Below are 27,568 nucleotides of genomic sequence, written 5' to 3'. Positions count from 1 at the left end.
ATGTTGCCTAATAAGGCGACGTAAACGTTTTTATTGAGTTGTGGATGTTCCCATTGTCTTGTGGACCTTAAACGTAGCACGCGCGTCACATGATTCGTTCATCTGATCGCGTGTTGCTTACTAAAGCGTCAAAACGCTCAGTCATTGTATTTCCGATTTTGAGACTTTCAAACCGCTACGATGAAGAGTTTTTATCTGCTTCTTTTGTCTACGTTAGCTCTGACGAGTGACGCGATTGTTAGGTAAGAAAATCAATTGTGTTGACATAAACATTCGAAGTAAATTTTAAAAAAATCACTCATTCGAATTAGCCTTTTGGTTAGCTATGGTTCTTCGAAACGCACAGGGGACAAATTGGCATGTGTTGCACACATACTCGGTGATTTATTTATTCATTTATTTTAGATGTGGGAGAGGGTGGTAAAAAGTATTTGTGAGTGGCGATGGATGAAAAGCAAGTATAGGTTAAAGAGCCCGTGTTCTTGCAGTCAAAAAGCTCTTGTTGACTAATGCGCAGAGCAGGCTGTTATGATTCAGAAGAGTCTGCTCTGTGCGCAAATGGATATGGATCGCTATAAATAAATGCACTAAACAATATAACAAAAAAACAATCAATACAATCCATGATAAATAAATGATTTTTAAAAAAATATATTACAGTACAGTTCCTTAGCATAATACGCAATACTTGAGTAACTAACCGTGCTTTGCCACTCACATCCGGATGGGAATTTGTAAGCAAGTTGTAATCTATCACTAACCTATTCTTACACAATAGTAACGTCACATTAACAGGAAATTATTGCATATAAATCACTTTTAAGCTGTTAATATAAAATAGCCAAATGCGAAATAATTAGTACAGGCTTTTTTGACTGCTTATTCTCAACAATTTATAACCTCGAAATGTCATAAACTGTAAGAGCTTCCTGCATTGCATTGTCGTGTAGTGGGTCAGTAGGTCATAACGTTACTTGCAAGCTTTTAAAAGTATTTACTGTGGCGCCTGCTTTCACAGATGGGTTTATTTTTATTTACATTTTAGTTTCCATTTGTTTTGGTGCCAGACTACAAAATCAACTCTGTTGTTTTTTGTTTTTTTATTGTCCTATGATGCAGAATTCCCTTGAAGAAATTCCGCTCCATCAGGCGTGAGTTGACCGACTCCGGGAAAAATGTAGAGGACCTGGTGGCGGCCGGCAAGCACTCCCTCAAGTACAACTTTGGCTTTCCCTCAAGTAGTGGACCCACTCCCGAGACCCTAAAGAACTACCTTGATGTAGGCGTTCCTCTCATAAACACTTTTCCTTTATGCAATGTTTGCTAAAACTGAAGCTGTGGAACCACCACTAGGAAAGGTGTTCTTTGTGTGAAAAAAAATTCTAAGCTATATATAATAATTATTGTCTTGCCTTTTTGGTCCCATCAGTAAAAGCTAAAATGGGTAAAGATGTTGGTCACAAAAAGGGGAAGTTTTTGCACATGATCTGTCACTGAGTAGTTTGTTCTGATTTCTTCACACTTCTTCCCAGTACTGTCTCTTAACTGTCCACATTCTCCATCACCTTAATCCTAATACATTTTACACTCAGCATTGTTATTAAACAAAAGAATGATTGAGAACAGTCTCAACTGATTGAATTAATTGTCTAAACCTTTTAGGGATGACTCTTGGATCAAAGATTTAAGCCCCATGGTGACATTCTTATCAAAGACATCACAGTAGGGCTCTTTTATTTTTTGAGAACCTATGAACTAACCAATATAGGAAGTGGAAATTAAGATTTCTCACTTAGTTGACATAAAAATCACTATTTCGCAATGCCATTTTGAAATAAGAGTCTTTCTGTCACATGAAACAGGCATTTGTGTCAAGTAAGGAGTTTCTAGGAGAACATGCCTTGGACTTTTTGAACTCTTAACAGTCATAGATGCCAAGCCTGTCAGCATCTCATACTACTGAAGAGAATAGAACAGACTGACCTACATTTAGTGTTGGATTTGTTGGTAATCTTTCAAAGTACATTTCTAGTCAATTAGCCGGACAATGATTTCTATTTAGACCATTTCATCATACAAGCACCCAAGATTTTTCTGTGGTTTTATACTCAAGCGTATGTTGTCATCAGGCCCAGTATTACGGTGATATTGGCCTGGGCACCCCACCTCAGCCCTTCACCGTCGTCTTTGACACTGGTTCATCCAACTTGTGGGTTCCGTCCATCCACTGCTCCCTTCTTGACATCGCTTGCTGTAAGTCATTTTTGATATTATAAAATAGCAGCTCTTAGAGTCAGGCTATAAAATCACATTCATTAACTTTTTTTTTTTTTTAATGTTTTGTAGTGCTTCACCACAAATATAACTCTGCCAAGTCCAGCACGTATGTGAAGAATGGCACCTCCTTTGCAATCCAGTACGGAAGCGGCAGTTTGTCAGGCTACCTCAGTCAGGACACGTGCACTGTAAGATTAACAGTAAATGATCCTTAAAAAGAAAAAACTGAATCATTGCGTTTATATGGTCATTCCGTTTTCTAGATTGGAGACCTATCTGTGGAGAATCAGCTCTTTGGGGAAGCCATAAAGCAGCCCGGCGTGGCTTTTATTGCTGCCAAATTTGATGGGATCCTTGGCATGGCCTATCCGCGCATCTCTGTGGATGCTGTGGCGCCAGTCTTTGATAACATCATGAGCCAGAAAAAGGTTGAGAAGAATGTGTTCTCCTTCTACCTTAACAGGTGAGAAACATAGTGGTGGTATTTTACTGAAGACATAGGGAACATAACCCTGTTAAAATGACTGTGTTTTCTCTCATGCAAGAAATTATAATCAAATAAGGGAAAAAATGTTGCAGATTCATGTGAAATCAAACGCTACCAAGTTTCAGTTCTAAAGTGTGTCTTTTTAACTTGTGACTCACTATGTGGGAGTGGAAGAGTTGGCCACGCACACCAGCGTGATGGTGTCACCCACTCACATAGGCTTACGATAAGTACGTAACCGGGTAGGAAGCCAGCAAAATGCAGCCAATTGTTTCTAAGGGTGTATTCAGACCAGAAAAGTCCTTTAGTCCGCTTGTTTGGTCCGGACCAAAAGAGGAGTTCATTTTTTTTGTTTGGTGGGGTTCCTATTCAGACTGTACATTTTGCAAGTGAAGTATACACATCCACGCTTGTGACGATCTGTGCTCCTATTTGTAATTTTATTTTTATTTTTTATTCACAAGCATGTATAATTTAAAAGTATTAAATAAGTTATAAGTTATGGATAGACAGCATTTCTGAACAACAGCTTGTTTAATTTTTAAACTGCTTCATACTTTTTGTTGCAAAACATTGTACAATGACAATCATATTCAACAATTAAGAAATTCTAATTATGTCCAGGCTGTGTCTTTATTGTTTTTTTTTAGTTTTTTTTTAATAATAATAATAATAATACATTTTATTTATAAGGCGCCTTTCAAAGCTCTCAAGGTTGCCGTACAGACATAAAGTAGCATAAAAAATGACCGGAGATAAGATTTAAGTCACCTATTTGTCCACAATGACAGATATCACATTTTGAACTGCACTAATACTGGGGATTTATGGTGAACATTTCTGACAATTGTCTACTACATTTCGTGATGTCCTTTCTCTTGACAGGACTACTCCCAAACAGGCTAATTTCAACAAGGGCTAAAAAATAGTATAGTGTGATTATAATTATTAATCTTTTGTGTGTTATGAAGAATCCAGATGAAAGCCTTTTTCTTAAGGAATGTGTGGTGAACAAAAACACATTCAAAACAAGTATTTAAAAAAAAAAAAAAATATGACTTGGTAAATGGTTGTAAATTTTCTTGCACCTGGCTCAAGCCTTGTCTTCAAAGTTAAAGTCAAAGTCAGCTTTATTGTCAATTTCTCCACATGCCAAAGACACACAAAGAAACCGAAATTTCGTTCCCCCCTATCCCACGGTGACAAGACATGGCTCACAACAGACAAACAAGTAACAAGTATAACAAAAGCGTGCTGAATAAATAATGAATAAATAACACAACAATAAATAAATAAATAAGAGGAGCAGAAAAAAAAAAAGGAGCAAGTGCGCGTACAGCAGACATTCCCGAAAATAGCGCAACAGCGCCACACGCTACACAGAAGGGGGTAGCGAGTTCAGGGCCCTAACAGCCTGGGGAAAGAAGCTGTTGGCAAGTCTGGTGGTGCGGGAGCGCAGGCTCCTGTACCTCTTCCCAGAGGGCAGAAGGTCAAACAAAGAGTGAGCCGGGTGACTCACATCTCTGGCAATCGAGGTTGCCTTGCGGTCTTGAAGCTACATGGCCATCAAGTCTCTAGAGTTAACTTGTTTATTATGTGTGACATAATCCTCGTTGTAATCGTTGACCTAAATAGTACTAATAATGACTGCGAGGCCTACAAGAAGGTATTTGTTTATTTACATCTTTCTCTGCTTTAGGAACCCTGACACTCAGCCCGGTGGCGAGCTGCTGCTGGGAGGGACAGACCCTAAATACTACACTGGTGAATTCAGCTATGTCAACGTCACCCGCCAAGCGTACTGGCAGATCCACATGGACTCGTGAGTTCTCTCACGGCGAAAGTTGTTTTGCTTTCAGCAGATTAATGTGACTTCTTGGAAGGTAGTGTAATGGTCAATAACTGTAAAGTCTAATCACTGCTGTGATCTCACTAAGCAGAGTAAATTATTTAATTACTCTGGTTATTTATTGGGTGGCACTGTGGCATGTTCTCCCCGTGCTTGCATGGGCTTCATCCCCCATGTCAGTTTGCTTCATTGTAGACTTTGTTGGATGTTACTTACTAATGTGTGCATTTCAGCTTGCAAGTGGGCAGCCAGCTGAGTTTATGCAAAAGTGGCTGTGAAGCTATCGTGGACACTGGCACGTCTCTGATCACTGGCCCCGCTGCGGAGGTCAGAGCACTTCAGAAAGCCATCGGAGCCACTCCGCTCATCCAGGGAGAGGTGAGATTGAAGCTCAGGCTTCACTCGTCCTTTGAAATTTAAATGCATCCAATTTATATTCTGAGCGATTAATTCCAGTCATTTTGTGAAATTTAATTTCCAAGTATGATTATGAAATCATGATGTACAAATGTCAGTCTATATTTTAACACAGATGAACTGGTTTGTGCATGAAAAGTGTAAAGCTTTTCTATTTCTGTTTCAGTACATGATCAACTGTGATAAGATCCCTTCACTACCTGTCATCACTTTCAATGTGGGTGGCCAGTCTTACAAGCTGACTGGAGACCAATATGTCCTCAAGGTGAGAACCTGTGCATGTGCTTTTGTTGTCCAGCAGGGGGCAACAGAGATATGCTCTACTGCGCAACAACAATACAACACTGAATAATGGTTACATCACCAAAAAACTAACAGTTATAGCCTTTGTTTCATTTGACCAAGTCATGAGGGGGCAGCTTTGTTATTCAGAGAGATTACACTTGTTTTGCTTTTCTCGTTCCTGTTACAAGCTCTCTGCCAACTTTTAGATTCTGACGTATTCATTTTAAAATACCAAAACATAAGTACACCCTGACTGTGCCACTTTCTAAATTGCAGGAGAGCCAAGGTGGAAAGACCATTTGTCTGAGTGGCTTCATGGGTCTGGACATCCCTCCCCCAGCAGGTCCCCTGTGGATTCTGGGAGACGTCTTCATCGGCCAGTACTACACCGTGTTTGATCGAGAGAACAACAGGGTTGGCTTTGCGAAATCCAAATAAGTACAAAATAAGAATAAAATATATGCAGAGCAGTACAGTGTTAAAACAATAAATCACACAAAGGCATTTTTCTGGGCTACACAACTTTTGCTGCTTCGCAATCAAACTATTTAGCAATAGATTTTGTGTAGAGCTGACATGCACTCCACGGAAGAAGATTTCAGTCTGGTTTTAGAGGTACTGCATGCAGCTAAAGCAGGTGGACGTGTTTGAGCTGGTTTTCATTTTCATCAGGGACTTGTTTTAAACAAATTTTAATTGAATGGAATTTTAGAGGAAGGTGAGCTTTGACTACTGACTGATGTACCTCTTTTGCAATTGGCCTTAATGCCTCAATAAACACAATTAAAATTGTCATGAGGGTACAGTTCTTTCTGTTAAAGTTATTTCAGAGGTTTTGCATGTAGTCAGGGCTACAAGAGGACAGTTCTCTTGTGAAAGTTATTTCAGAATTTTTGTATGTAGTTTGTATGTCTTGTTGGGCTACAATTTCGCCCTGCATGGGATTGTTGAAGATCTAAAAAGAAAAGAAAAAAAACGTACAATTGAATAGTTTAATACCAAATGTGAACCCATTGGAGTGTTTCAAGCTTCTTAGCAGAGATGGGGACTCGAGTCACTGTGACTTGGACTCGAGTCGCTGTTTTGATGACTTGTGACTTGACTTGACTTGACAAAAAATGAAAAAACTTGAGACTCGACTTGGAAGTTAAAGACTCGAGACTTGACTTGAGACACAATGACTTGAATGACTTCAGTGTTATTTAGTTTATGTTTTCAGTTTGAATATAAAATTAATACATTTAAAAAAATAATATCGATAACACAGTAGGAGCGCAGGCTGAGAATGGCGTTGTCATGATTGTATCACTACCCTGTCAATTAATCAGTCGTGCCCTCTCTACCTACCGAACGTGTTAATTGGAGAATCACGCCCCTTTATATCGTACATGCGCAAACATGTCAGCGGGAGCGGTACCGCGAGTCATCACCTTCGGCTATCGTAATTACTTTTATGACGGCAAAAGACGGACAGCACAGTGCGAGATATGCAACAAAAACATTTCGGACAGCGAGACAACAACTTCAAACTTTGTCCGTCATTTGAAGAGCCATTCTGCAAAGTAAAATGTGCTACTCAAATGTGTCAGACACTGTCGGCAGACGTTCATTTGTTTAGATTGAGCGGTCAATAAATCATTGTATTAGGTAATTTCTTTTTGTTTGATTCCATGGTGTATTTTACTGAATATCAGTAATTACAGTGCAAATCCAAATTATTGTCATATTTTTTAAACAGGTTAGACACATTGGACAATGATGGTTACTTAAAGTTACTAATATCTTGTCTTTTCGCAGATCAGATTCTGCGGGTAAATTTGCAATAATAAGGTGACTTGACTTGGACTTAACTTGACCTATTTAAGGACTTGACTTGGACTTGACTTGACCTATTTAAGGACTTGACTTGACTTGACTTGACTTGACTTGCCCAAGAAAAAAAATGACTTGGGACTTACTTGAGACTTGAAGGTTAAGACTTGAGACATACTTGAGACTTGCACATGTGTGACTTGGTCCCATCTCTGGTTCTTAGATTTGACTGCAGTGCATGATCCAAAACAATTTGGACCGAGGTGATATTTTGTCTAAAAAACACTATATTTTATTCCTAATGTGTTCACAGCAATGTTCAAATGCGCAGAAACAAACATGTACTCAGGAGAATTAGTTGACGAGGATTAGTAGAAAAGATATTTTTAAGGTTTCTTGAATTTTTTTCTTTATTAAAATCCTACAGATATTAAGAAGTCTTGTTCCATTTCCATTACCTCAAAGCTACATAGTGAATTAATAATAAAACAAACACACAATGTAGCAACAGTATGTTCTCTGGGGTGTGTTCACTGACACACTTGAATACTACATTTGTGAATTTCAGTCATAAAAGCTGTCATATTTGTTAAGATAAAAAAAACCACTGCAATTGTGCACATTTTCAATATTTGTAATGCAGCAGTAACTACTCTAAAACTGCATGTATTATAGGAAAGACCTTTTTTTCTGATTGTCTTTTTCTTTTTGCTCCATCATATTGACTGATGTTGCAGTTTAGTTTACTTGGAAAATGTTAAAACCTATCCAACTCTTCACAAGACTGACGTTTGAGCTTTAAAGTATAATCTTGAGTCATCATCATAAGAAAGAATGATATTTGAGCAGCTTGTGCTAATCAAACCAATATTTTATATCCACGTGTTGAGTCTTCATGGACTGGACTGTTCAGACCTTGGCTGCAGACAGTGTCCAAAAGTAATACTGACTTGAGCCAGACGTCCTGTCAGCCATCCCGCTCGTTTGTTTCCTTCTCCTGTTCCGATGCGGCGCTACCATTGTCCTGCTCTGCTCTAGGCTCCGTGCTGTGGTTTTCCTGCCCATCATTAGATTTTTTGCATGAGGCAGCAGGGTCTTTGACTACTCCCTCCATCACCAACTCCCCTTCCAGCTCCTCCTGCGTCTCCTCCTCCACCCGGCCCACCGTGTCCGGGATAATCTCCACCTCAATGTCTGAGGAGTCCTCGATCTCCTTGAACCATACAGTTTTCTGCCCCTCCTTCCTCCTCTGCTTGGCCAGCATGGCCCTTGAGCTGTAATCATCTCCATCTCCTCTCCCTCTCCTGGAGGGTCTTACTGAGGGACTCCCTTTGGGGGCGTGGTTAGTAAAGACACCGCAGGAGGAACAGTGGCGGTTGCGTCTCCCCAATGGCATGACTTGGCCCCCGGGGAAGGTGCTCCGCCTGGGAAGGGCCTTCCTCCAGCGGCCACGGCTTCCGTCAGCCTCATTCTGAAAGCCATCATTGGTGTACTGCAGGGAGTCTCTGCGGCCCCTGTTTGGCTGCTCAGACTTCAGACAGTCCAAGCACTAGAACCAGTGCAGAGATTAGAAAGTGATGTGATTATGGCTTCAGAGACTTTCTGTTCATTCACTGTATAAAGATGGTGTCATCATGTTAGCATATTTCAACAAATTCCTGGTGTGTGCTTCTTGATGAAAATTCATGGGGAATGTGATTTTTTTTTTAATAACTACATAAAAGCATCTCTTCAATATCTGGCTTATGAATATAATGAAATGCATCTGGCCAATAATGACAGAATTAATAACTGTAGTAGCAATAATCATACAATCAGTTGCTATCGCTGCGTGCCTTTTCTGTTTCCATGAAAAGCCTCTTTACATTTTAAAGTAAATAACATGCTTATAAAAATTTAAATTGTAGTCTGCCTTCTAACATGAATAACTTATGGCTGTGAAAAATGTTTTAACAATTATGGGGGAGGCATATATAATGTATATATAAATAATGTTCCAAATTTTCTATTTTGAAGAGACGTTTGCTGTTTGTGTATTTCACTGTCGACAAGAAATCCAAAGAATTTGCTTGGACAAACGGAACCATGAACTACCATTGACCCGAATATAAGACGGTGATTTTTGCATTGAAATAAGCCTAAAAAAGTGGAGGTCGTCTTACGTTTGGGGTCTAGACATTATACCCATTCACAACGCGAGATGGCGCCAGATATCTTTAAAGCGATTGCTGAACTTAACTCCCCAGGCCAAAGCAAACCCCTGTCACGAAGAATAAAAATAAAAATAGCGGTAGCACGAAGAAGAAAAATAAAAAATAGCGATAAGAAAGAAAAGAGAAGAAAATAAGAGAAGCGATAACAGAAAATGGAGAAAGAGTTAGAAAGGTTCCTATGTTGAAGTTAAAATGTTGGACAGTTATGTCACCGCGCCTTAAGTCTCGCGTGAGTTACATCAGCGTATCGCGATTGTTGGAGCTTGTGGTAAGTTAAAAGTTGCTGGTATCGACTGTGTTGCTGTGATTGTGTGCGTCTTTGACACAAAATGAGCATATACATTTCATTGTCACTACTGTCTACTGTTGTGCCGTTTTTCTGAACGCTGTTTGTTTTGTGTGTGCGCCGTTTGATTAATAGCTTCGGCGCGCTCCTTTAAGTTTTCCTCGCATCGTACGAGTAGCCGTTATGCAGCGCCACGGCAACTAACGGTCGCCAGCAAATATATTTTGTTGTTTCAATGACTTATGTTTGGTGTGAGCATTGACTTACGTGCTGTATTTCTGTCTGTTGCAGAACCACACATACACACCCCACGAACCACATACACCCTTCACACACTTCACCAAGAATCACACCCACAAGAATCACATTCACACACCCAAAGACTCACCCATGTACACTACACACACCTGCTCTCACATCCTTACGACCAAACATGTGCCTATACCTTTTTGCCAGTTTGCCTGTATGCCCCAATGAGCCACAGTACCTGTTACTTTTTTGGCCAATAATTCAGTCAAGCAATCAAAACTGAACCATGTCTTCCCTCCCGTGTTCTGACCGACACGGGCGAAAAGAGCATAACCATCCGAGCCAACCCCCTATACAGTCCTCAGGCTCCGCAACAGAAACAGTAGGTTTATTTACATTTCAAAAACCAGAAGCCATTCATTTACAAATGTGATTGCACTTTAGTTTACATATTTAAATGTTCAGATATTAAGATGTGATAGACAGTTTTTGTATGATTTGAATGAGGCAAAATAACATGTTTTTTCTCTTGAATATATTGTTATAATCATTTGTTTCAGATGTACTGTAATTGCCATTCAGACATTGTTCAGATAAGTTGCAAGGTCTTACCTTAGTAGCTTTTTCTGACAGTTTCGGCAGTAACTTCCGCCTTCATCAGAGAGTGTACTGTAATTATTTTCTGTATGAAAATTAAATTTGGTCTTCAAAAAGTATTTTTTCAAACTTGAGTCTTGAAAAAGAGGGGGCCGTCTTATAATCAGGGTCGTCTTATATTCGGGCCAATACGGTGAATATATAAAATATGCATGTGTGTTCTGTCATTAATGTGTGTATTTCTTTACTATATGAGCGTTTACAGCTAGAAACACTGACCTCACATATTTTATCACCGCTGGAGTGCCCCTTCCATAGACGGGAAATCAAGAAGCCAATAACAATAAGGGAGAGGACCAGCAAAGCCGCCATAACCAGCCCGAGGAGTGCCATGTCACCCGCACGATAGCCAACATTTGAAGGGGACGGCATGGCATCAGCTGCAGAGATTATGACAATTATATGTAAAAATCAAGTCTGCATGTACATCCATTTTATTCACCGTTTTTTTAAAATGCTCAAATCATAAATTTTCCTTCAAGTCCGCAGGTGCTAAGGCAATTTGCGTAAGCAATTGCAGTACTGTATTTTACATGTTAGCAGAGGCTGTCTAGATACTTTCTAATTGTATTTTATTCCCCTCTATTGCCTACATATTCAAGTCCTTGTCAGATTTCTCGTGACTGTGAATTAGAGGCGGTAGACTGTAAAGTGATTCTCCTACCAGGTATAACTTGAACAGAGAGGGCGGCTGTACCAAATTCTCCTGTTGTTGTGTCCACTGCTCTAAGCTGATTTTAAGAGAGGGGAGGGGAGGGGTGGGGAGAGAGGGGATAAACCACCAACAATTTAGAAGTCAAAATATGTTGGCATTTATTGTTGCTGTGCTTGTTACCTTGATGCTCACCTGTAAAACAAACGATTCTGTTTTGACAACTCTCTTCAGAATCACAAAACCATCTGAGGTCACGTTGACGTAACTGCTGTACTGCACCTCATATTTTACATCCGGATTCACACCCTGAAATACAGATAATCATTTCACAAGTCAAATGTTACTGTATTTCAATACAGTTAAGTGCAGGGTCATTTCAGATAGCATCAAACTGATTTGGTCGGTTGAGGAGCCTCTCTTGACAACTCAGGGCAGGCTGGTGTCGATGTTATGGTAACAGCAGAAATATTGAACATCAAGTCATAGCTTTGTATTTTATCAAGTGTTTCTAAATACTCTTCTGCTAATTGGCTAAAAAGATTGAAAATAATAGTCAATTAAAACCAAAACTTGCCACCTAATGGCCTCTCCTCCATCAAAACTGAAGAACTTACACCGGCAAAGTCTTCATCTCGAGCTCGGACCCTAAAGGGTCTGTTGCTACTGCGGTCTCTGAGAATCATGCTTTCAGGTATAGAATTGCTGTAAATAAAGCCCTCGTAACGCTCCTTTTCAAAGTGTGGAGGGTTTCTGCTCTTCTTGGTCACATCAAAGGTCACCTGTGTCACAGCAAACTGATCCCTGTTGGTCACTTGTGATGCCTGAGTGCATTGGAATTGGAAACAAATAAAAAAAATGTGAATAACAAAATGAAAAACAACAGTCCAGTGTGATGTTGTGTTACCATAACTGTGAGAGTTATCGGGCCCACAATATCGGCAGCTTTCGTCATGCTGATATTTCCTGTATCTTCATCTATCTGGAATAGATTTCCATCATTCCCTGCATTGGCAAGAAAATGTAAATAATTTATAAAGGATTAATCCACCTTGAGTATCAACTACAGCCTTTATAAACAAAAATCATTGTGTATTTATGACTTCATGACGAACTGTCTTTTGGGATATTTGCAATAATGAGGAAGGAGGAGGAAGTCGTGGCGTAATGTGCGCCATGGTCTTCATCTCTATGCACTCTGTAATTTTTTGTAAATATAAAATAAGCACATCTTCATTTCAGTCAAAGGTATTTTGTTTTGGAAAGTTCAAAATCCAAACAAACCACAAACAAACACATAAAGTGTTGTTTTGCACCACACTTATTACTGACCTGGCTGGAACTAGTACAAAATAGTGATGTCAAAAATACAGATCAACTGTGGTAGTGGTGTGTGAATGTGAACATTATAACATAATAGATCCGTCTCAAAAAAAGTTGCAATTTTGAGTGACTTCAATTTCTAGTATATTAGTAAGATTGATTCGATCAATGGTACTCTATCAAGAATTCATGTCTCAAGCGTAAGAGGTGGTGGCCCTATATCAGAAAACATCAATAAATCAAGCAAATGAGTACCTCTTAAAATCCGGTAGCTGATCTGTTCACTCCTGTTCTTGTCTCCATCTTTTGCAAAAACTGGGCCGGGTTCCAGCGTCAGCGGGCCTTCCTGTGGATTCAAATCATGCTCTCTCATTCTATAGCGAGTCTTTGTTTTAATTGCCCTCCGTGTGTCTGCATCAAATTAATCAAAGTACAACATCATTCCCAACAGACTGTGAAAACAAGGTGATAGATGCATGTGTGATTGTACCTTTGCACCTTTTATATTTGGAGGCTTTGAAAGTACTATATCATCATGGTGTGTACTCACCTCCTTCTCAGTCAGATTGACTTTGCCTCTATAACCAGTGCTCACACACAATTTGGCAAGCCCTAAATTAGTCCTTAAGCAAGGCTGAAACCAGGGCGGCCGGTTGTCTACATCCTTTATATGCACTGTGATGGTGGCCACGGATGTGAAGAAGGGCTCATTGGAGGCTGACCCATTAAATGTGTCCTGTAAGGTTTTTTGACAACAAAGATTACTTGAGCTACAAGTCTTGGGAGTTGTGCTGGGAGAATTCACTGTAGCCTACCTGTACGTGTAAAATCAATGAGACTTTCTGAACAACATCGTAGTCTATAACACTTTTCACAAGTAATTTTGGAGTGTTGATGTTGTCCAGCCGAAAGTATTTGTCCTAATGTAACAGACAGTAATGAACATTGGGTTAAGACCAAAGGGGCATAGTGAAATGGTCACGACATGACGATATACTAGTAAATAACATACCACTGTTGCGACTCAAAGGAAACCCTTCATATATATGTGAAATCCTTTGCAACACTAACTAACCCAATGGATTATTTCTGACTGCCGCTGCCAGTCACAATTTACACTGACAAGAACATCATACAAGGTGTTGTGAGACTTGTAGCTGCCTTTTTCCAGGTCGAATGCAATAAAGAAGGGCATGGGAGAAATGGAACTTTAAAAAAACACTGGCTCTGGTTATGTTCTTGGTCTCCTGTTTCTTACTGGCGTATGTATGTCTAATTGTAACTAAATATGATAACCTCAACAGATATCTTTACAAAGATTCTGTATGTACAGTGATCCCTCGCTACTTCTCGTTTCGTTTATCGCGGCTTCATTACATCGCGGATTTTTTTTCCAAGTTAAAAAAAACATTTGAAAGTCAAAATAAAACTTCTAAATTGAGGAAACATGTGTCTAACCTTCAGGACAATGTAGTATTGCTCCGAATATTCGTTTACATTTCTTTAGAAGTCCGTTTTCTCGTGATAGCACGATCGCGAATTAGCATCTTTCCGCTAACTTCGTAGCCTGCCCAGTACTTCTTGTTGGTGACCGTACTTCGCGGATTTCACTTATCGCGGGTGGTTTTTGGAACCAATTATCCGCAATAAACGAGGGCTTACTGTACAACATTACTGTCACTGCTTGTCATGATCATGATAATTCTACTTCAGTTTCTATATAGTCTTACTTACCATGGTAGACTCTAAGCGATAAAATAGTGGTTCAGAATCAGCATCAGTGGCTTCTATCAGTCCAACACTGGAATTGACAGGTGTTAGCTGGGGAAGTCAAAAAGTCCAAAATTCACAGTCATATCCAACGGGAGATGAATGAATGATAAGTTAAGAAAGTCCAACGGCTCACCTCATTTACTTCCAGTACGTAGTTATTCTGAGCAAAGTTTGGGGGGTTATCATTTATATTTTCCACCAGTACTTCAACAGACTCATTGACCTTAAATACAGCAAAATGATGATTCATTTATGAAGTGTGTCAGTTTATTACATGATATTGTACTCACAGATTTGGAGCCTGGTCTGCTGCATTGTACCCACACCACCAAAGCTGCTCTGCTGGGCAAAGCCTAGCAAACATTCATCCATTGTAATATGCAATAAAATGCAAATTGCAACCCTCAATAGATTACCTCATAATCCAGTTCTTTCTTCACCATCAGGGCTTTGCCTTTCAGGTAAAACTTTTCCTCAGGGTTCACCACAACATTCAGTGTTACGTCACTACCAGAGCTTATTTTTACCACTTGGAGGTCAGCGGTGCTGTTCTCCGGGACAGACACAGGCCCAGCAGGCACTGTACAAACTGAGAGAAGTGTGAAAAATCAATCAAGGCCTTGTGACACCATTATTAGTTTGGATACAGTTAGTTCATATTAATTAAGTTAATTAATATTGTTGCTAATGCTACTTCTACAGTATAATATGTACGTATATAAGACAAAATAATAACAATATCTATTGTCCAAATAGTTCTCCTATATCCTATAAACCAATACTATAATGTAATATTACATTTAAGATAAAATGATAATACACTCCACTGCATGCTGAAGGTTCTAAAACCTAACTAAAAACATTGTGGCCTAAACATACTGTAGTTCCCAAAACAAAGAGGGTTGCATGATTCTTTGTTAGATTTCACAGTGATACAAGAAAGTTATAAATATGAACTTACAACTTTTACCATATACCAAAAATATGTCTTTGTAAACTTCCATATCTACTGTTTTCCAACTTACAGAACAAGACAAAAAGTTATGACTTGGACACTCAAACGATGTATTTCTTCTTGTTGATTTTGAACACTCAAACTTGGACTTTTGACCGATTTCAGTAAAATGCAGGTCAGATACGTACATTTCCACAATTAAACTCTGTTTGAGAAAAAAAAAAAGGGTTTTCCCATTTTTGTGTTTGGTTAATGACTTTTCAGATGCCTGTAAGGCAAATATGATTGACAGCACTGCAAAAATTACAAACACTGACTCTCTGTCTCAGCAGCCTGATCAACATCCTCCTGCAGTCAGCAGCAACAAATGAAGTCCTCAGTAGAGATAAGAGCACTACTTACGTCTTTGAGCGGAACCAAAAGTACAAAAACAAAGGGTGATGATGACAGTCACAGGTTGGCGTTTCCATTTTTGATCCATGTCCTGATTTGTGGGGCACTAACAGAATGAAGACACAGGGAGGATGAGGAGCCCGTGGTACCAGCTGGTACTCCACATAATGCTCTGTCTGTGCTGCCTTGCGAGTGGGAGTCAACTACAGTTGCGACATTTGTGACTTCATCTTACGGGCGCATATCGCATTAAACGGATGCCAGCAGAGGCCTGACAGCCTCCCACAGAAATACTTGCATCTGTTTTAACTGCTCTGTTTGCAATGGCAGTCCCGATGCATTCAGGGAAATCAACAAGAGGAACGTTAACAGTGGGGAACATTTATTCTTGCTTCCTCAAGGTGCAATTTGAAGGCAGGTAGAGGTCTCAGCAGGGCTTCACTGCATTTATTAACCCACAGGTGTCAACCTCAAGGCCCGGGGGCCAGATACGGCCCGTCACATCATTTTATATGGCCCGTGAAGACAAATTGTGCATCAAATTCGTGTCATTACTAGAATTGCAAATTGTCTTCACTTTTAATAATATATTTTTTTTTTATATTTGACCAGTTTTTACTCGTCTGATTTGAAAACAAGTTATTTGTTAGTTTGTTTTGTAGCTTTTAGTGTATATAATATGAGGTGCTCATACATTTATTTGGGTTGACATTCACAATGGCCCTCCGAAAGAAGCTATGACGACAATGCGGCCCGCGAAAAAAAAATAGTTTGACACCCCTGTACTACTAACCTGTGGTTTGTTCATGCGAGGTCAGGAATCAGGTTGTAGAAGGTTGAGATGATTATATGTACAAAATTATAATGATCTTTCAAACTTCAAAATAATACAGTGGAAAATGCAGTCTTGCCCTGGTTCCATACACTCTATTAATTCCATTAATTCTGTTGACAGGAGGCGGCCATCTTAGTTTTAACACTTGCAAGGAGTGCATACCTCGAAGTAGAGTATAGCTATACCTGGCCACAGCCCGTCCCGAACCAAAATTAAAAAAAAAATTTGGGTTATGTCATGAAGGGAGTCATAAAAATGGTGCCAAACAAATCGCAAATGACTCGTTATGGCAACCCGTGAGGGAACAAGCTGAAAATTGCCACATCTTTCAATGTCTAGTATCATTTGATAACATTTTCCACAAATTCGTGTTTGAATGATTACTGTGTTCATTTCTTAAATGTCCATCTATTACACAGGAATTGAAGGTCCAGAATCAGTGGGGTAAGATAACTGTGGAAATGTTATCCTCATGAGGGTCACGAGTGTGTTTTTGGGAGATAGGCGGGGTACACCCTAATCTGAATTTATCAGACGGCATGAACAACAGGAAAAAACAAAGTGACAACAATTCCCCTCTGGGGAATCTGGGTAAAAAAGAAAAAAAAAAGCACCAAGAAAAAAATGGGAGTGACAAAAGCACTAATTTCCAGAAATCATCAGCAAGTCCTCATTTGTAAAAGGTTTTTGTTCTTCAATTTGAACATAAAGAGGACCTTTTCTTGTAAAGATTGTGTAAATGAATTGAATCTTTGTTTACGCCGGTCAGAGGTATTTGTTGGATTTATTAAATTACACAATAGCTCCAATCCTATCCTAGACATCCTCCCTCGGTAATTAGGCATATGCTGCATCTCCTAGTTATTAATCAACCACACTCCCATCATATTAATTTTTCAAAAGAAGACATAAAAGTCATATTTTCCAGTAGAATGAAGCATTACAATAAAATCCAGGATATGTGGCAGTTGGGTGCTCTACAAATGGCTTATCATTTCTTTTTGTGTCAGTATGACTTCCTGCAGGGCATCTAATCCACTGCTGTCAATGGGACAAACTGACTTCTAAAAATTGTGGTCAAGTTGCAGAAATTCTAATAGAGAGGCTTTTGTTTCGTTCTCTGTAAACTGATTCTGAGTTTGAATTGATTTAACATTTACTGGAATTATAATTAACAATAAAACCTAAAACAAATGTCAAATGACTTTGGATTGCCGTCACCGACAATGTCGTGGTTTATACAAGTGACTTGACCCAGGCAAGGTGGGCACGGTTCCGTCTACAATGTGAGGGTCAACTGTTATTTGTCTTCATTTATATTCCCAGTAATTGACCGCCAACCAATCCGGGTGAGTTTGTCTTACACCTGGAGTCGCTAAGAAACCTGAACAGTTTAGATGGTAAAGAAAGTGGATTTGGACTGGATCACAAAACAAAAAGGCTGTACGGTGTTCCCTATTACCCGGTTCACCTTTCACAGCCTCGCTGTTTGGCGGATTTTTTTTTTTTTTTTTTTGTCAGTGTATCTTGATTTTTTGCAGTAAAATACTGAACTGTAAATGGAAAAACATGCAGTATAATAATGAGGAAAAAAAACGTAAATGAATGAGCATTTATAATAAACAAAATCATATTGTAACGAAAACATATTAACAAAAACAATTAACCACAACAAACATGCATTATATTAAAAAAACAACAATAAAAAACCTCTGTGACACAGAGGTCCATGTCTGGCTAGTAAGAAGCAGTCTTTCATATTTTCACAGATTGAAGTGAATACGAGTAGTCTGCATATGAATTTTGGAGGCAATTAATCACCATTTCAGACACTCGGTGACAACACAAGGTGACAAACCAAGACAGGAAACAAAACGCATGACAATGCTTGTCTGCTTGCCTCTGGTGATGTAAACAGGCTGAGATGGAAATGAAATCAATGAGATCAAAATGAAATATCATTTTTATATGCGTCGTGCAAAAGACTTTTATCTGCTCCAACAGATGGTGCTCGGATATGAAGGATTTATTATTCTCCCAGATGGCAATTTAGTTATGAAGAAATTACCGACACTTTCATTTACACCTGCATCATGTGCAGTGAGCCGAACGATCCTCAATTAGAGGTAGAATTCATGCTTAACAAATACAGAATTATTGGTCGTAATACTATGCATCCGTTTTGTATTATTCTATACTATCATGTTTCAGGGTCCCACTGTGCGACTTGAGCAATTTTCCTTTCATTATATTTCATTTTCATGATTTTGATCCATATTTGTTATCCTGCAAATCCTCTTTATTTTCATAAATACTGTCTGCTGCCAATTTTAAATGTGTTTCCCCCTCCAGGAACCACGTGAAGACCAACAGGATGACTGGACTAAAAGCAAATGAGATTATTTATTCATAAAAATACTCCAAAAAGTCCCAAGACACTGGGGGGGGGGGCACCCGGGGGGGGGGGCACCCAAACCGTGACGTCACTTTTCTCAGAGTCTTGATCAAACCGATGCCTAATCAGTGTTCTGGTTCTGTTCAGACGTGAGTTTGCCTCTTCTACGCGCAGAGCTCTCCGACTCAGTCCGGATCGCTTCATTGGCGCAGTAGAATTTCCCTTATATATGGCAACTGGGTCCGACTTCTAAATGAAAAAAGAGAAGCTCGTTCTTCATATGCGGTCAACACCATGTTGTACAACTGCTCGGATTTTGGTAACCTTACGCAACTGGTGGTTCCGGTGGTCCACAGCTTTCCAGCTCTAGTTTTCGGGATCTTATTGATCATGGTCGTCATCTTCGGCAACGTGCTCGTGTGCCTGAGTGTTTACTCGGAGAAAGCTTTAAAAACGACAACCAACTATTTCATCGTCAGTTTGGCGTTTGCAGACTTGCTGTTGGCGGTTCTGGTTCTGCCGCTCTTCGTTTACGCAGAGGTAAAACTCAATTTGGCTCCACACTCCAAAGCTTTCACTCAAGCTATATTTACCTGAGAATTATTAGCATTTATATGACATTAATTTATTGACAGTTCATGAAACCATAATTAATTATCTTATTTGAATTCACAATGGTACAAGTATGACTCATACGTAATCAGAAGTTTAAAGGCTATGCGATCACAGCTCTCATTAAGTGTTAAAACTAACCTTTGTGCAAAAATATGTCTATGACTCAGAGACGACAAGCGAGACCTTCTTCTCTAATTGGCTGCAACTGTGTTCTTGTTGTGCACTTCACCAGCACTGTGCAGATAATTTGAATCAGACAAACAAACAAAAAAAGGTGTAGTGAGTTCAAATCTTGTGGGCTGTCAGCATTCATCTACCATCTTAAACAATAAAGTATTATTATAATGTCCAGCAATGGCATAAGAAGGTATGCAGAAAGGTGTGTTTTACAGGAACAATGTTTCCTTAAGGGAGGGTGGTAGTGATGCAAGAGCAAAGAGGATTATAGATTTTGTTTGTGTGGCTGTTCAGATTCAGATTTTGAGCAGCTATGTGTGTGTGTAGTTCCAGGGTGGAGTCTGGTCTTTGAATATGTTTGTATGTGATGGCCTGATGACCATGGATGTGATGCTGTGCACTGCATCTATCTTCAACCTCTGTGCCATCAGTGTGGACAGGTAATACTCTCCCTCCTCTCTAGAGTCACACTGAAATACATTCACCAACCACTTCAGTTGATACATTTACAGTGTCTGATGAGATCCAATACAAGAGCTACATGAAAAAATTGTATGATGGAGGTCCAATGGCAGAGAAAAGTCAAATTTGTCTTTCCTGGCTGTACAACGTATCTTAAGCAACAGTAAGATGGCAATACAGATATTTTACAGCAAGTTGTATGATTGGGGCTAATTTCAGTTCCATTAGGTCACTCAAAAGTCACCCATCGGTGGAGTTTTCTTTTTTATTGGTGCTTTCCTTCACATCTTTTTATTTCCTTGATTAATTCTGGAATGTTTCATGGAGAAGATAATGCCACCCATCCATCCATCCATCCATCCATCCATCCATCCATCCATCCATCCATCCATCCATCCATCCATCCATCCATCCATCCATCCATCCATCCATCCATCCATCTTCTTCCGCTTATCCGGGGTCGGGTCGCGGGGGCAGCAGCTTTAGGAAGGACTCCCAGACTTCCCTCTCCCCAGCCACTTCATCTAGCTCATCCCAGGGGATCCCAAGGCGTTCCCAGGCCAGCTGAGAGACATAGTCTCTCCAGCGCGTCCTGGGTCGTCCCCGGGGTCTCCTACCAGTGGGACATGCCCGGAACACCTCCCCAGGGAGGCGTCCAGGAGGCATCCTGATAAGATGCCCGAGCCACCTCATCTGGCTCCTCTCTACGTGGAGGAGTAGCGACTCTACTCCGAGTCTCTCCCGGATGACCGAGCTTCTCACCCTATCTCTAAGGGAGAGCCCGGACATCCTGCGGAGAAAACTCATTTCGGCCGCTTGTATCCGGGATCTCGTTCTTTCGGTCACGACCCATAGCTCGTAACCATAGGTGAGGGTAGGAGCGTAAATCAACTGGTAAATTGAGAGCTTTGCCTTTTGGCTCAGCTCTCTCTTCACCACAACGGACCGGTACAGGGTCCGCATTACTGCCGACGCTGCACCGATCCGCCTGTCGATCTCGCGCTCCATCCTCCCCTCACTCGTGAACAAGACTCCAAGATACTTGAACTCCTCCACTTGGGGCAGGATCTCATCCCCGATCCGGAGAGGGCATTCCACCCTTTTCCGATCGAGGACCATGGACTCGGATTTGGAGGTGCTGGCCCTCATCCCGACCGCTTCACATTCGGCTGCGAACCGTTCCAGCGAGAGCTGGAGATCACGGCCTGAAGACGACAACAGCACCACGTCATCTGCAAAAAGCAGAGACGCGATGCTGAGGTCCCCAAACCAGACCCCCTCAACGCCTCGGCTGTGCCTAGAAATTCTGTCCATAAAAATTATGAACAGAATCGGTGACAAAGGGCAGCCTTGGCGGAGTCCAACCCTCACTGGGAACGAATCCGACTTACTGCCGGAAATGCGGACCAGACTCTGGCATCGGTGATACAGGGACCGAACCGCCCTTATCAGTTGGCTCGGCACCCCGTACTCCCGAAGCACCCTCCACAGAACCTCCCGAGGGACACGGTCGAATGCCTTCTCCAAGTCCACAAAACACATGTGGACTGGTTCGGCGAACTCCCATGCACCCTCGAGGATCCTGCCGAGGGTGTAGAGCTGGTCCACTGTTCCACGGCCAGGACGAAAGCCACACTGCTCCTCCTGAAACCGAAGTTCGACCTCCCGACGAACCCTCCTCTCCAGCACCCCTGAATAGACCTTACCGGGGAGGCTGAGGAGTGTGATTCCCCTGTAATTGGAACACACCCTCCGGTCCCCCTTCTTAAAGAGGGGAACCACCACCCCAGTCTGCCAATCCAGAGGCACCGTCCCCGATGTCCACGCAATATTGTAGAGGCGTGTCAGCCATGACAGCCCCACAACATCCAGAGCCTTTAAGAACTCTGGGCGGATCTCATCCACCCCCGGGGCCTTGCCACCGAGGAGTTTTTTAACTACCTCAGTGACTTCGACCCCAGAGATTGGAGAATCCGCCTCAGAGTCTCCAGGCCCTGCTTCCTCAATGGAAGGCGTGCAGGTGGAATTGAGGAGGTCTTCGAAGTATTCTCCCCACCGACTCACGACGTCCCGAGTCGAGGTCAGCAGCACGCCACCCACACTGTAAACAGTGTTGACGTTGCACTGCTTCCCCCTCCTGAGACGCCGGATGGTGGACCAGAATTTCCTCGAAGCCGTCCGGAAGTCATTCTCCATGGCCTCACCAAACTCCTCCCACGCCTGGGTTTTTGCCTCAGCAACCGCCGAAGCCGCGTTCCGCTTGGCCATCCGGCACCTGTCAGCTGCCTCCAGAGTCCCGCAGGCCAAAACGGCCCGATAGGACTCCTTCTTCAGCTTGACGGCATCCCTTACCGCCGGTGTCCACCAGCGGGTTCGGGGGTTGCCGCCACGACAGGCACCAACGACCTTACGGCCACAGCTCCGGTCGGCCGCCTCAACAATGGAGGCGCGGAACATGGTCCACTCAGACTCAATGTCCCCCGCCTCCCCCGGGACGTGGGAAAAGCTCTGCCGGAGGTGGGAGTTGAAACTCTTCCTGACAGGAGATTCTGCCAGACGTTCCCAGCAGACCCTCACAGAGCGTTCCAGGCTGACCCTCACAGAGCGTTTGGGTCTGCCAGGTCGGACCGGCATCTTCCCCCACCATCGGAGCCAACCCACCACCAGGTGGTGATCAATTGACAGCTCCGCCCCTCTCTTCGCCCGAGTGTCCAAAACATGCGGCCGCAAATCCGATGACACAACTACAAAGTCGATCATCGAACTGCGGCCTAGGGTGTCCTGGTGCCAAGTGCACACATGGACACCCTGATGTTTGAACATGGTGTTCATTAGAAAATCCGTGTCGAGCACAGAAGTCCAATAATAGAACACCGCTCGGGTTCAGATCGGGGGTTCTGTTCCTCCCAATCACGCCCTTCCAGGTCTCACTGTCATTGCCCACGTGAGCATTGAAGTCACCCAGTAGAACAATAGAGTCCCCAGAAGGAGCGCTCTCCAGCACTTCCTCCAGGGACCCCAAGAAGGGTGGGTACTCTGAGCTGCTGTTTGGTGCGTAGACACAAACAACAGTCAGGACCCGTCCCCCCCACCCAAAAGCGGAGGGAGGCTACCCTCTCGTTCACCGGGGTGAACGCCAATGTACAGGCGCCCAGCTGGGGGACAATAAGTATACCCACACCTGCTCGACGCCTCTCACCGTGGGCAACTCCAGAGTGGAAGAGAGTCCAGCCCCTCTGGAGAGGGCTATTACCGGAACCATCCATCCATCCATCCATCCATCCATCCATCCATCCATCCATGCATCCATCCATCCATCCATCCATCCATCCATCCATCCATCCATCCATCCATCCATCCATCCATCCATCCATCCCATCCATCCCATCCAACGCATCCATCCACCCAACCCATCCAGCGAGTCACACCCTGGACTGCATAATATTATCAGTTGCAATGTGTTCTTTTGTTTTCCAGGTTCATTGCAGTTGCCATTCCTCTAAATTATAACCGCAAGCACGTGGACCATCGTCAACTCATCCTGCTGTCAGGCACCTGGCTGCTCGCCCTAGCTGTGGCCTCACCTGTTATCTTTGGAATCAACAATGTACCAAACCGTGACCCCAGCACATGTAAACTGGAGGACAATAACTATGTTGTTTATTCCTCCATCTGCTCCTTCTTTATTCCATGCCCCATCATGGTCCTGCTATACTTTGGTGTCTTTCGCGGCCTACGCCACTGGGAAGTGGCTCGTAAGGCCAAACTGCGCAGCAGCATTGACGCGTGTAGGAAGCTGCAGCATGCGGTCATCACCACCGCCCTCCCCCCGCTGGCGAGCGCCATCACCGGACCTTTGTTGACTCCTCTACCTAAGATGATTGAAAGAGGCCAAGCTGATCCGTTGAGGCTTGACCATATGGATGACTACTTCAAGCAAGAGATTCCTTATCCCCGTCAGTATGAAGCAAACTCCATAGCCTCAGTGACCTACAGCCAAGAACAGCACAGACAGAAAGGAGCCAAGATCAACAGCAGGGAGAGGAAAGCCATGAGGGTGTTGCCTGTCGTTGTCGGTGAGTTTCTTTATTTCCACTTTTTTTCTCCATTTTTTTTGATATAGCATACGCTACTGTTCAAAAGTTTGGGATCACTTAGAAATGGGCTTATTTTTTTAAATCAAATCGCAATTTCTTGCAAAAGAAAGCCTGTTTTTGACATCTTTGAGAAATACTATGGCGCTCGTGCTGGCGGTTATCGTTACAACTTCAAATTTGTGTTCACAAAATCTTAATACAAAAAATGTTTGTGGTGGTAAAACATAAGTTTGTGGTGGTAAGATGACAAAAGGTGAAGAACTTTTTCAAGGCACTGAAACCATACTCAATGATGATTAGATCATACTCACACAAGGCCAAAATCTGCAACTCCATCACAAGTGAACCAAAGTTTCAAAGAAGATAGCAGAGTAATTGATTACTTCAGTAAGCCAATCCATTAAGGAGCACAACTAACAGCTTGTATCGAATTAATTATATTCCCCAGCACTAAACAAACACCTTTATCAAGAGTCTTGAACATTGATGCCTCAAGCCTAAGCATTTTGAAATTATAGCAAAATATTATTTCAGGGCTTGTGAACAAAGAAGAGCACATCCACCCAAAAACGGAAAACAAATAATGACTCATTTAATACCCACATCTTGCTGTATGCCTTAACATGTTGAGGGCATGCCAGAATACCCCAACAATGAAGAATTCTAGATATTTTTAGCAGCATGTTCCTTGCCGTGGTAAAGTCAACTCATTTAAGGGTTGGATCTGTCTAAGGCAGGAAACCAGCTCTTATCTAGGTTTCCAAGCAAACATGGTGGAGTGGCATTTACCTGTTATACTGCACACAAGTGGAATAAGATGCCAACAAAAGCAAAGTCCGCCCCGAGTGTCATTTACACTTTTCCCAAATACTTTTGATCAAGGTCTTTTATTCATTTAAAATAAATTTTCGCTGTTGGTAATTTTATAAAGCTACTCATTTCTTTACTGTGCTGTTAAATGCCTTTGAATAGATGTTTGCAAATGTGTGTAAGATCCAACTCTTTCTGTAAAATAAAAAGTCATTTCCTAATTTAAGTCACCTGCATCGGTATACTATTTTTTTTCATCTGTTTGCAGTCATTTATGTCCTAACAGGACCAAATAGATGGAATTCCACTGATGTTGGTCAGTACAGCTTGGCAAGATATGTTATATATATATGCAATTATATTTATTTCTATGACGTAGTACTTCTCCAGGGTGAATGAGATATCTACCATTCATGCATTTCTGTGAGAAACAATTGATCATTAGTCAAGTCCATGATAAATGAGTTTTAATAATACTGCTTTCATACATTCATGCAGGCTGCTTCCTCTTCTGCTGGACTCCATTCTTTGTGCTCCATATCACTCGAGCTGTGTGCTTGTGGTGTGAGATCTCTCCTGGACTAACAAGCACGGTGACCTGGCTGGGTTATGTCAACAGTGCCCTCAATCCTATCATCTACACCATCTTTAATACGGAGTTCAAGAATTTTTTTAAGAAATGCTTCAGAAAGTGCTGCTACACATGCTCGGTCTGATTAACACTATGATTGTTTGCACTGTAATAGTCCGTCAACCGGTCAAGTCAAGGTGTGGATGGTTTAGATGCATTTTGATCATAAACTAGCTACATATAGTAATGCATCAATCTGTTGTACCTCAATTGTCAGTTGGTAAAAATGTTCTTCCTTTGAGCACAATCAGTTTTAGACAGTCACAAATCGGAGGCATACCGTTTGACAGCTTGTTTTACAAGAGCTTGTTATCTTCTGTGTATCAACTACGAAACGTGACGTCTGCCAGGAAAGATGGAGTCAAGCCTAAAATGTCCTCAAATGCTCAAATGTATCTTCTCAAGACATGTTTTTCCTCTCAAGATTGTTGTTGATTGCAACTTGACGTAGGGACATTGCTGTCAGTAAACAGAAATGCTTTGGATATTAGGATCAAGTTTTTGAAAAAGGAGATGTGGAAACATGCTTGATTAAGGGAAAATCCAGGTTAAAAACTGCCCTCACCCCTGCATACCTATGATTAAGGTCTTAAAGCATTTTTTAAATATTTTTGTTTAAAATCTTGTTCTTGCACTGTATATTCTTTCAGTAATTTTGGTAATGTACATTTGTATTTGTTTACTTTGTTTTAAATGTTATTGACTTTTTTGTTTATAAATGTTTTTACATGTTAATTATATGAAGCACATTATTCTTGTGTAAATGCACAATATAAAGAGAGACTGACTGACTTACCTTGCCTTTGTTTTTCTATTGGATCCCCTGACATAAAATACTTTATTGGTTTCTTAAATGTTTTTAAAATATTTGTTGTGGATTGATAATCCGCAACAATGATAATTTTAAGTAAAAAAAAAAAAAAGTCCAGAAAAGATGAGCAACGCAGGGACAATTTTATGTAGTAGTTTCTGGTTGCAGAACCTATACAAAAATAGTTTCTTTTTAGGCGTGCACTTCAAAAAAATCCACATCTGTATTACGTTAATATTCGAGTTAAGGTCAAAATTCCAATATCTGAAACTTTTTTATGCAAATAGACATCACTTTCGCTTCGTACTTACTATTGTCAATAAAGGACATTATAGCCACATCTTTCACCACAGTAATAAAGTACTGTAGTTGGTTTCCTCCTTGCTCCAGAAGTGTGGTTCTGTGCTGCAAGTGAGTTTTGCAATGTTTGTTTATTTCTGCTCGTGTATTCATGGTGGATTGCGCGCATACAAGTTGCTTGTCGAGTCAAAAGATCTGAATTCCTTGCTAATAGACCACAAAACATGTTCGTTTCACTGGAGGTATTCTGATGCATGTTTATGTGACAAAATATTTTACTCGGAAAAGGAATAACACAGAGGTCATATTCAGATTTTTAAAAACCCAAATATGAACTTATTCAGGTTTTTGCGGGTGTTTAAATGGCCTTGCATAAACGGAATATTGTCAGAATTACACTTTTGAAGGGGTTATTGAATGCATGTGAACCAGGCAGAGTTAGGAGAATTCTCAGATTTACCATTTTCCAAAAGTGACTAATGGGTTAACATCTTTCTTTGATATCCCAAACTATAATGTGTATAATTTTAGATCCAGAAGTGTTAATCTATTGTATATACATACCCACAGTTTTTCTAAATAAAGAAACACATTATCTTGGTCTCAAATCTGGATGCTACGACCCTTAATTATATTATTCCTTTGAGTTACAATAAAGTCTGTGTTATCATGAGTGTACAGTTCGTACTTCTAACCACAACCATGTGCCTACATTAAAATATTCCTTACAATTTAAAAGTCCCTACTGATTTGATTTTTATTATATGTAATGTTGTTTGACAGTCAGTAACAATGGGTAGTTCTTCA

General features: G+C 41.2%; 4 protein-coding genes across 4 annotated transcripts in view; 2 read left to right on the top strand and 2 right to left on the bottom strand.

The window, feature by feature from the left end:
* The window catches only part of LOC125967100 (uncharacterized), a 187,328-nt gene that overhangs the window by 62,820 nt on the left and 96,940 nt on the right, over positions 1-27,568 (bottom strand). The gene's annotated exons all lie outside the window — the stretch shown is intronic.
* ctsd (cathepsin D) lies at positions 74-6,108 on the top strand. The gene is made up of 9 exons (XM_049717814.1): positions 74-242; positions 1,120-1,279; positions 2,130-2,253; positions 2,347-2,465; positions 2,541-2,740; positions 4,464-4,586; positions 4,847-4,991; positions 5,197-5,295; positions 5,592-6,108. Exons 1-9 carry the CDS (start codon positions 181-183, stop codon positions 5,751-5,753), a joined length of 1,194 nt encoding a protein of 397 aa, XP_049573771.1. The 5' UTR covers positions 74-180; the 3' UTR covers positions 5,754-6,108.
* cdhr5a (cadherin-related family member 5a) lies at positions 7,509-15,847 on the bottom strand. The gene is made up of 14 exons (XM_049717790.1): positions 15,638-15,847; positions 14,697-14,869; positions 14,571-14,633; positions 14,414-14,503; positions 14,242-14,328; positions 13,323-13,427; positions 13,058-13,243; positions 12,763-12,853; positions 12,092-12,189; positions 11,802-12,008; positions 11,380-11,493; positions 11,197-11,263; positions 10,752-10,912; positions 7,509-8,676 (listed from the first exon to the last, which is right to left on the bottom strand). Exons 1-14 carry the CDS (start codon positions 15,714-15,716, stop codon positions 8,095-8,097), a joined length of 2,103 nt encoding a protein of 700 aa, XP_049573747.1. The 5' UTR covers positions 15,717-15,847; the 3' UTR covers positions 7,509-8,094.
* drd4b (dopamine receptor D4b) lies at positions 19,106-26,445 on the top strand. Its single transcript, XM_049717815.1, has 4 exons — positions 19,106-19,398; positions 19,978-20,090; positions 23,590-24,188; positions 25,518-26,445. Exons 1-4 carry the CDS (start codon positions 19,153-19,155, stop codon positions 25,733-25,735), a joined length of 1,176 nt encoding a protein of 391 aa, XP_049573772.1. The 5' UTR covers positions 19,106-19,152; the 3' UTR covers positions 25,736-26,445.

This window comes from Syngnathus scovelli, chromosome 4 (genome assembly GCF_024217435.2).
Source record: "Syngnathus scovelli strain Florida chromosome 4, RoL_Ssco_1.2, whole genome shotgun sequence".
Lineage (NCBI taxonomy): Eukaryota > Metazoa > Chordata > Actinopteri > Syngnathiformes > Syngnathidae > Syngnathus > Syngnathus scovelli.
The sequence above is the reverse complement of the archived record's forward strand: the minus strand, read 5'-3'. Positions and strand labels throughout refer to the sequence as shown.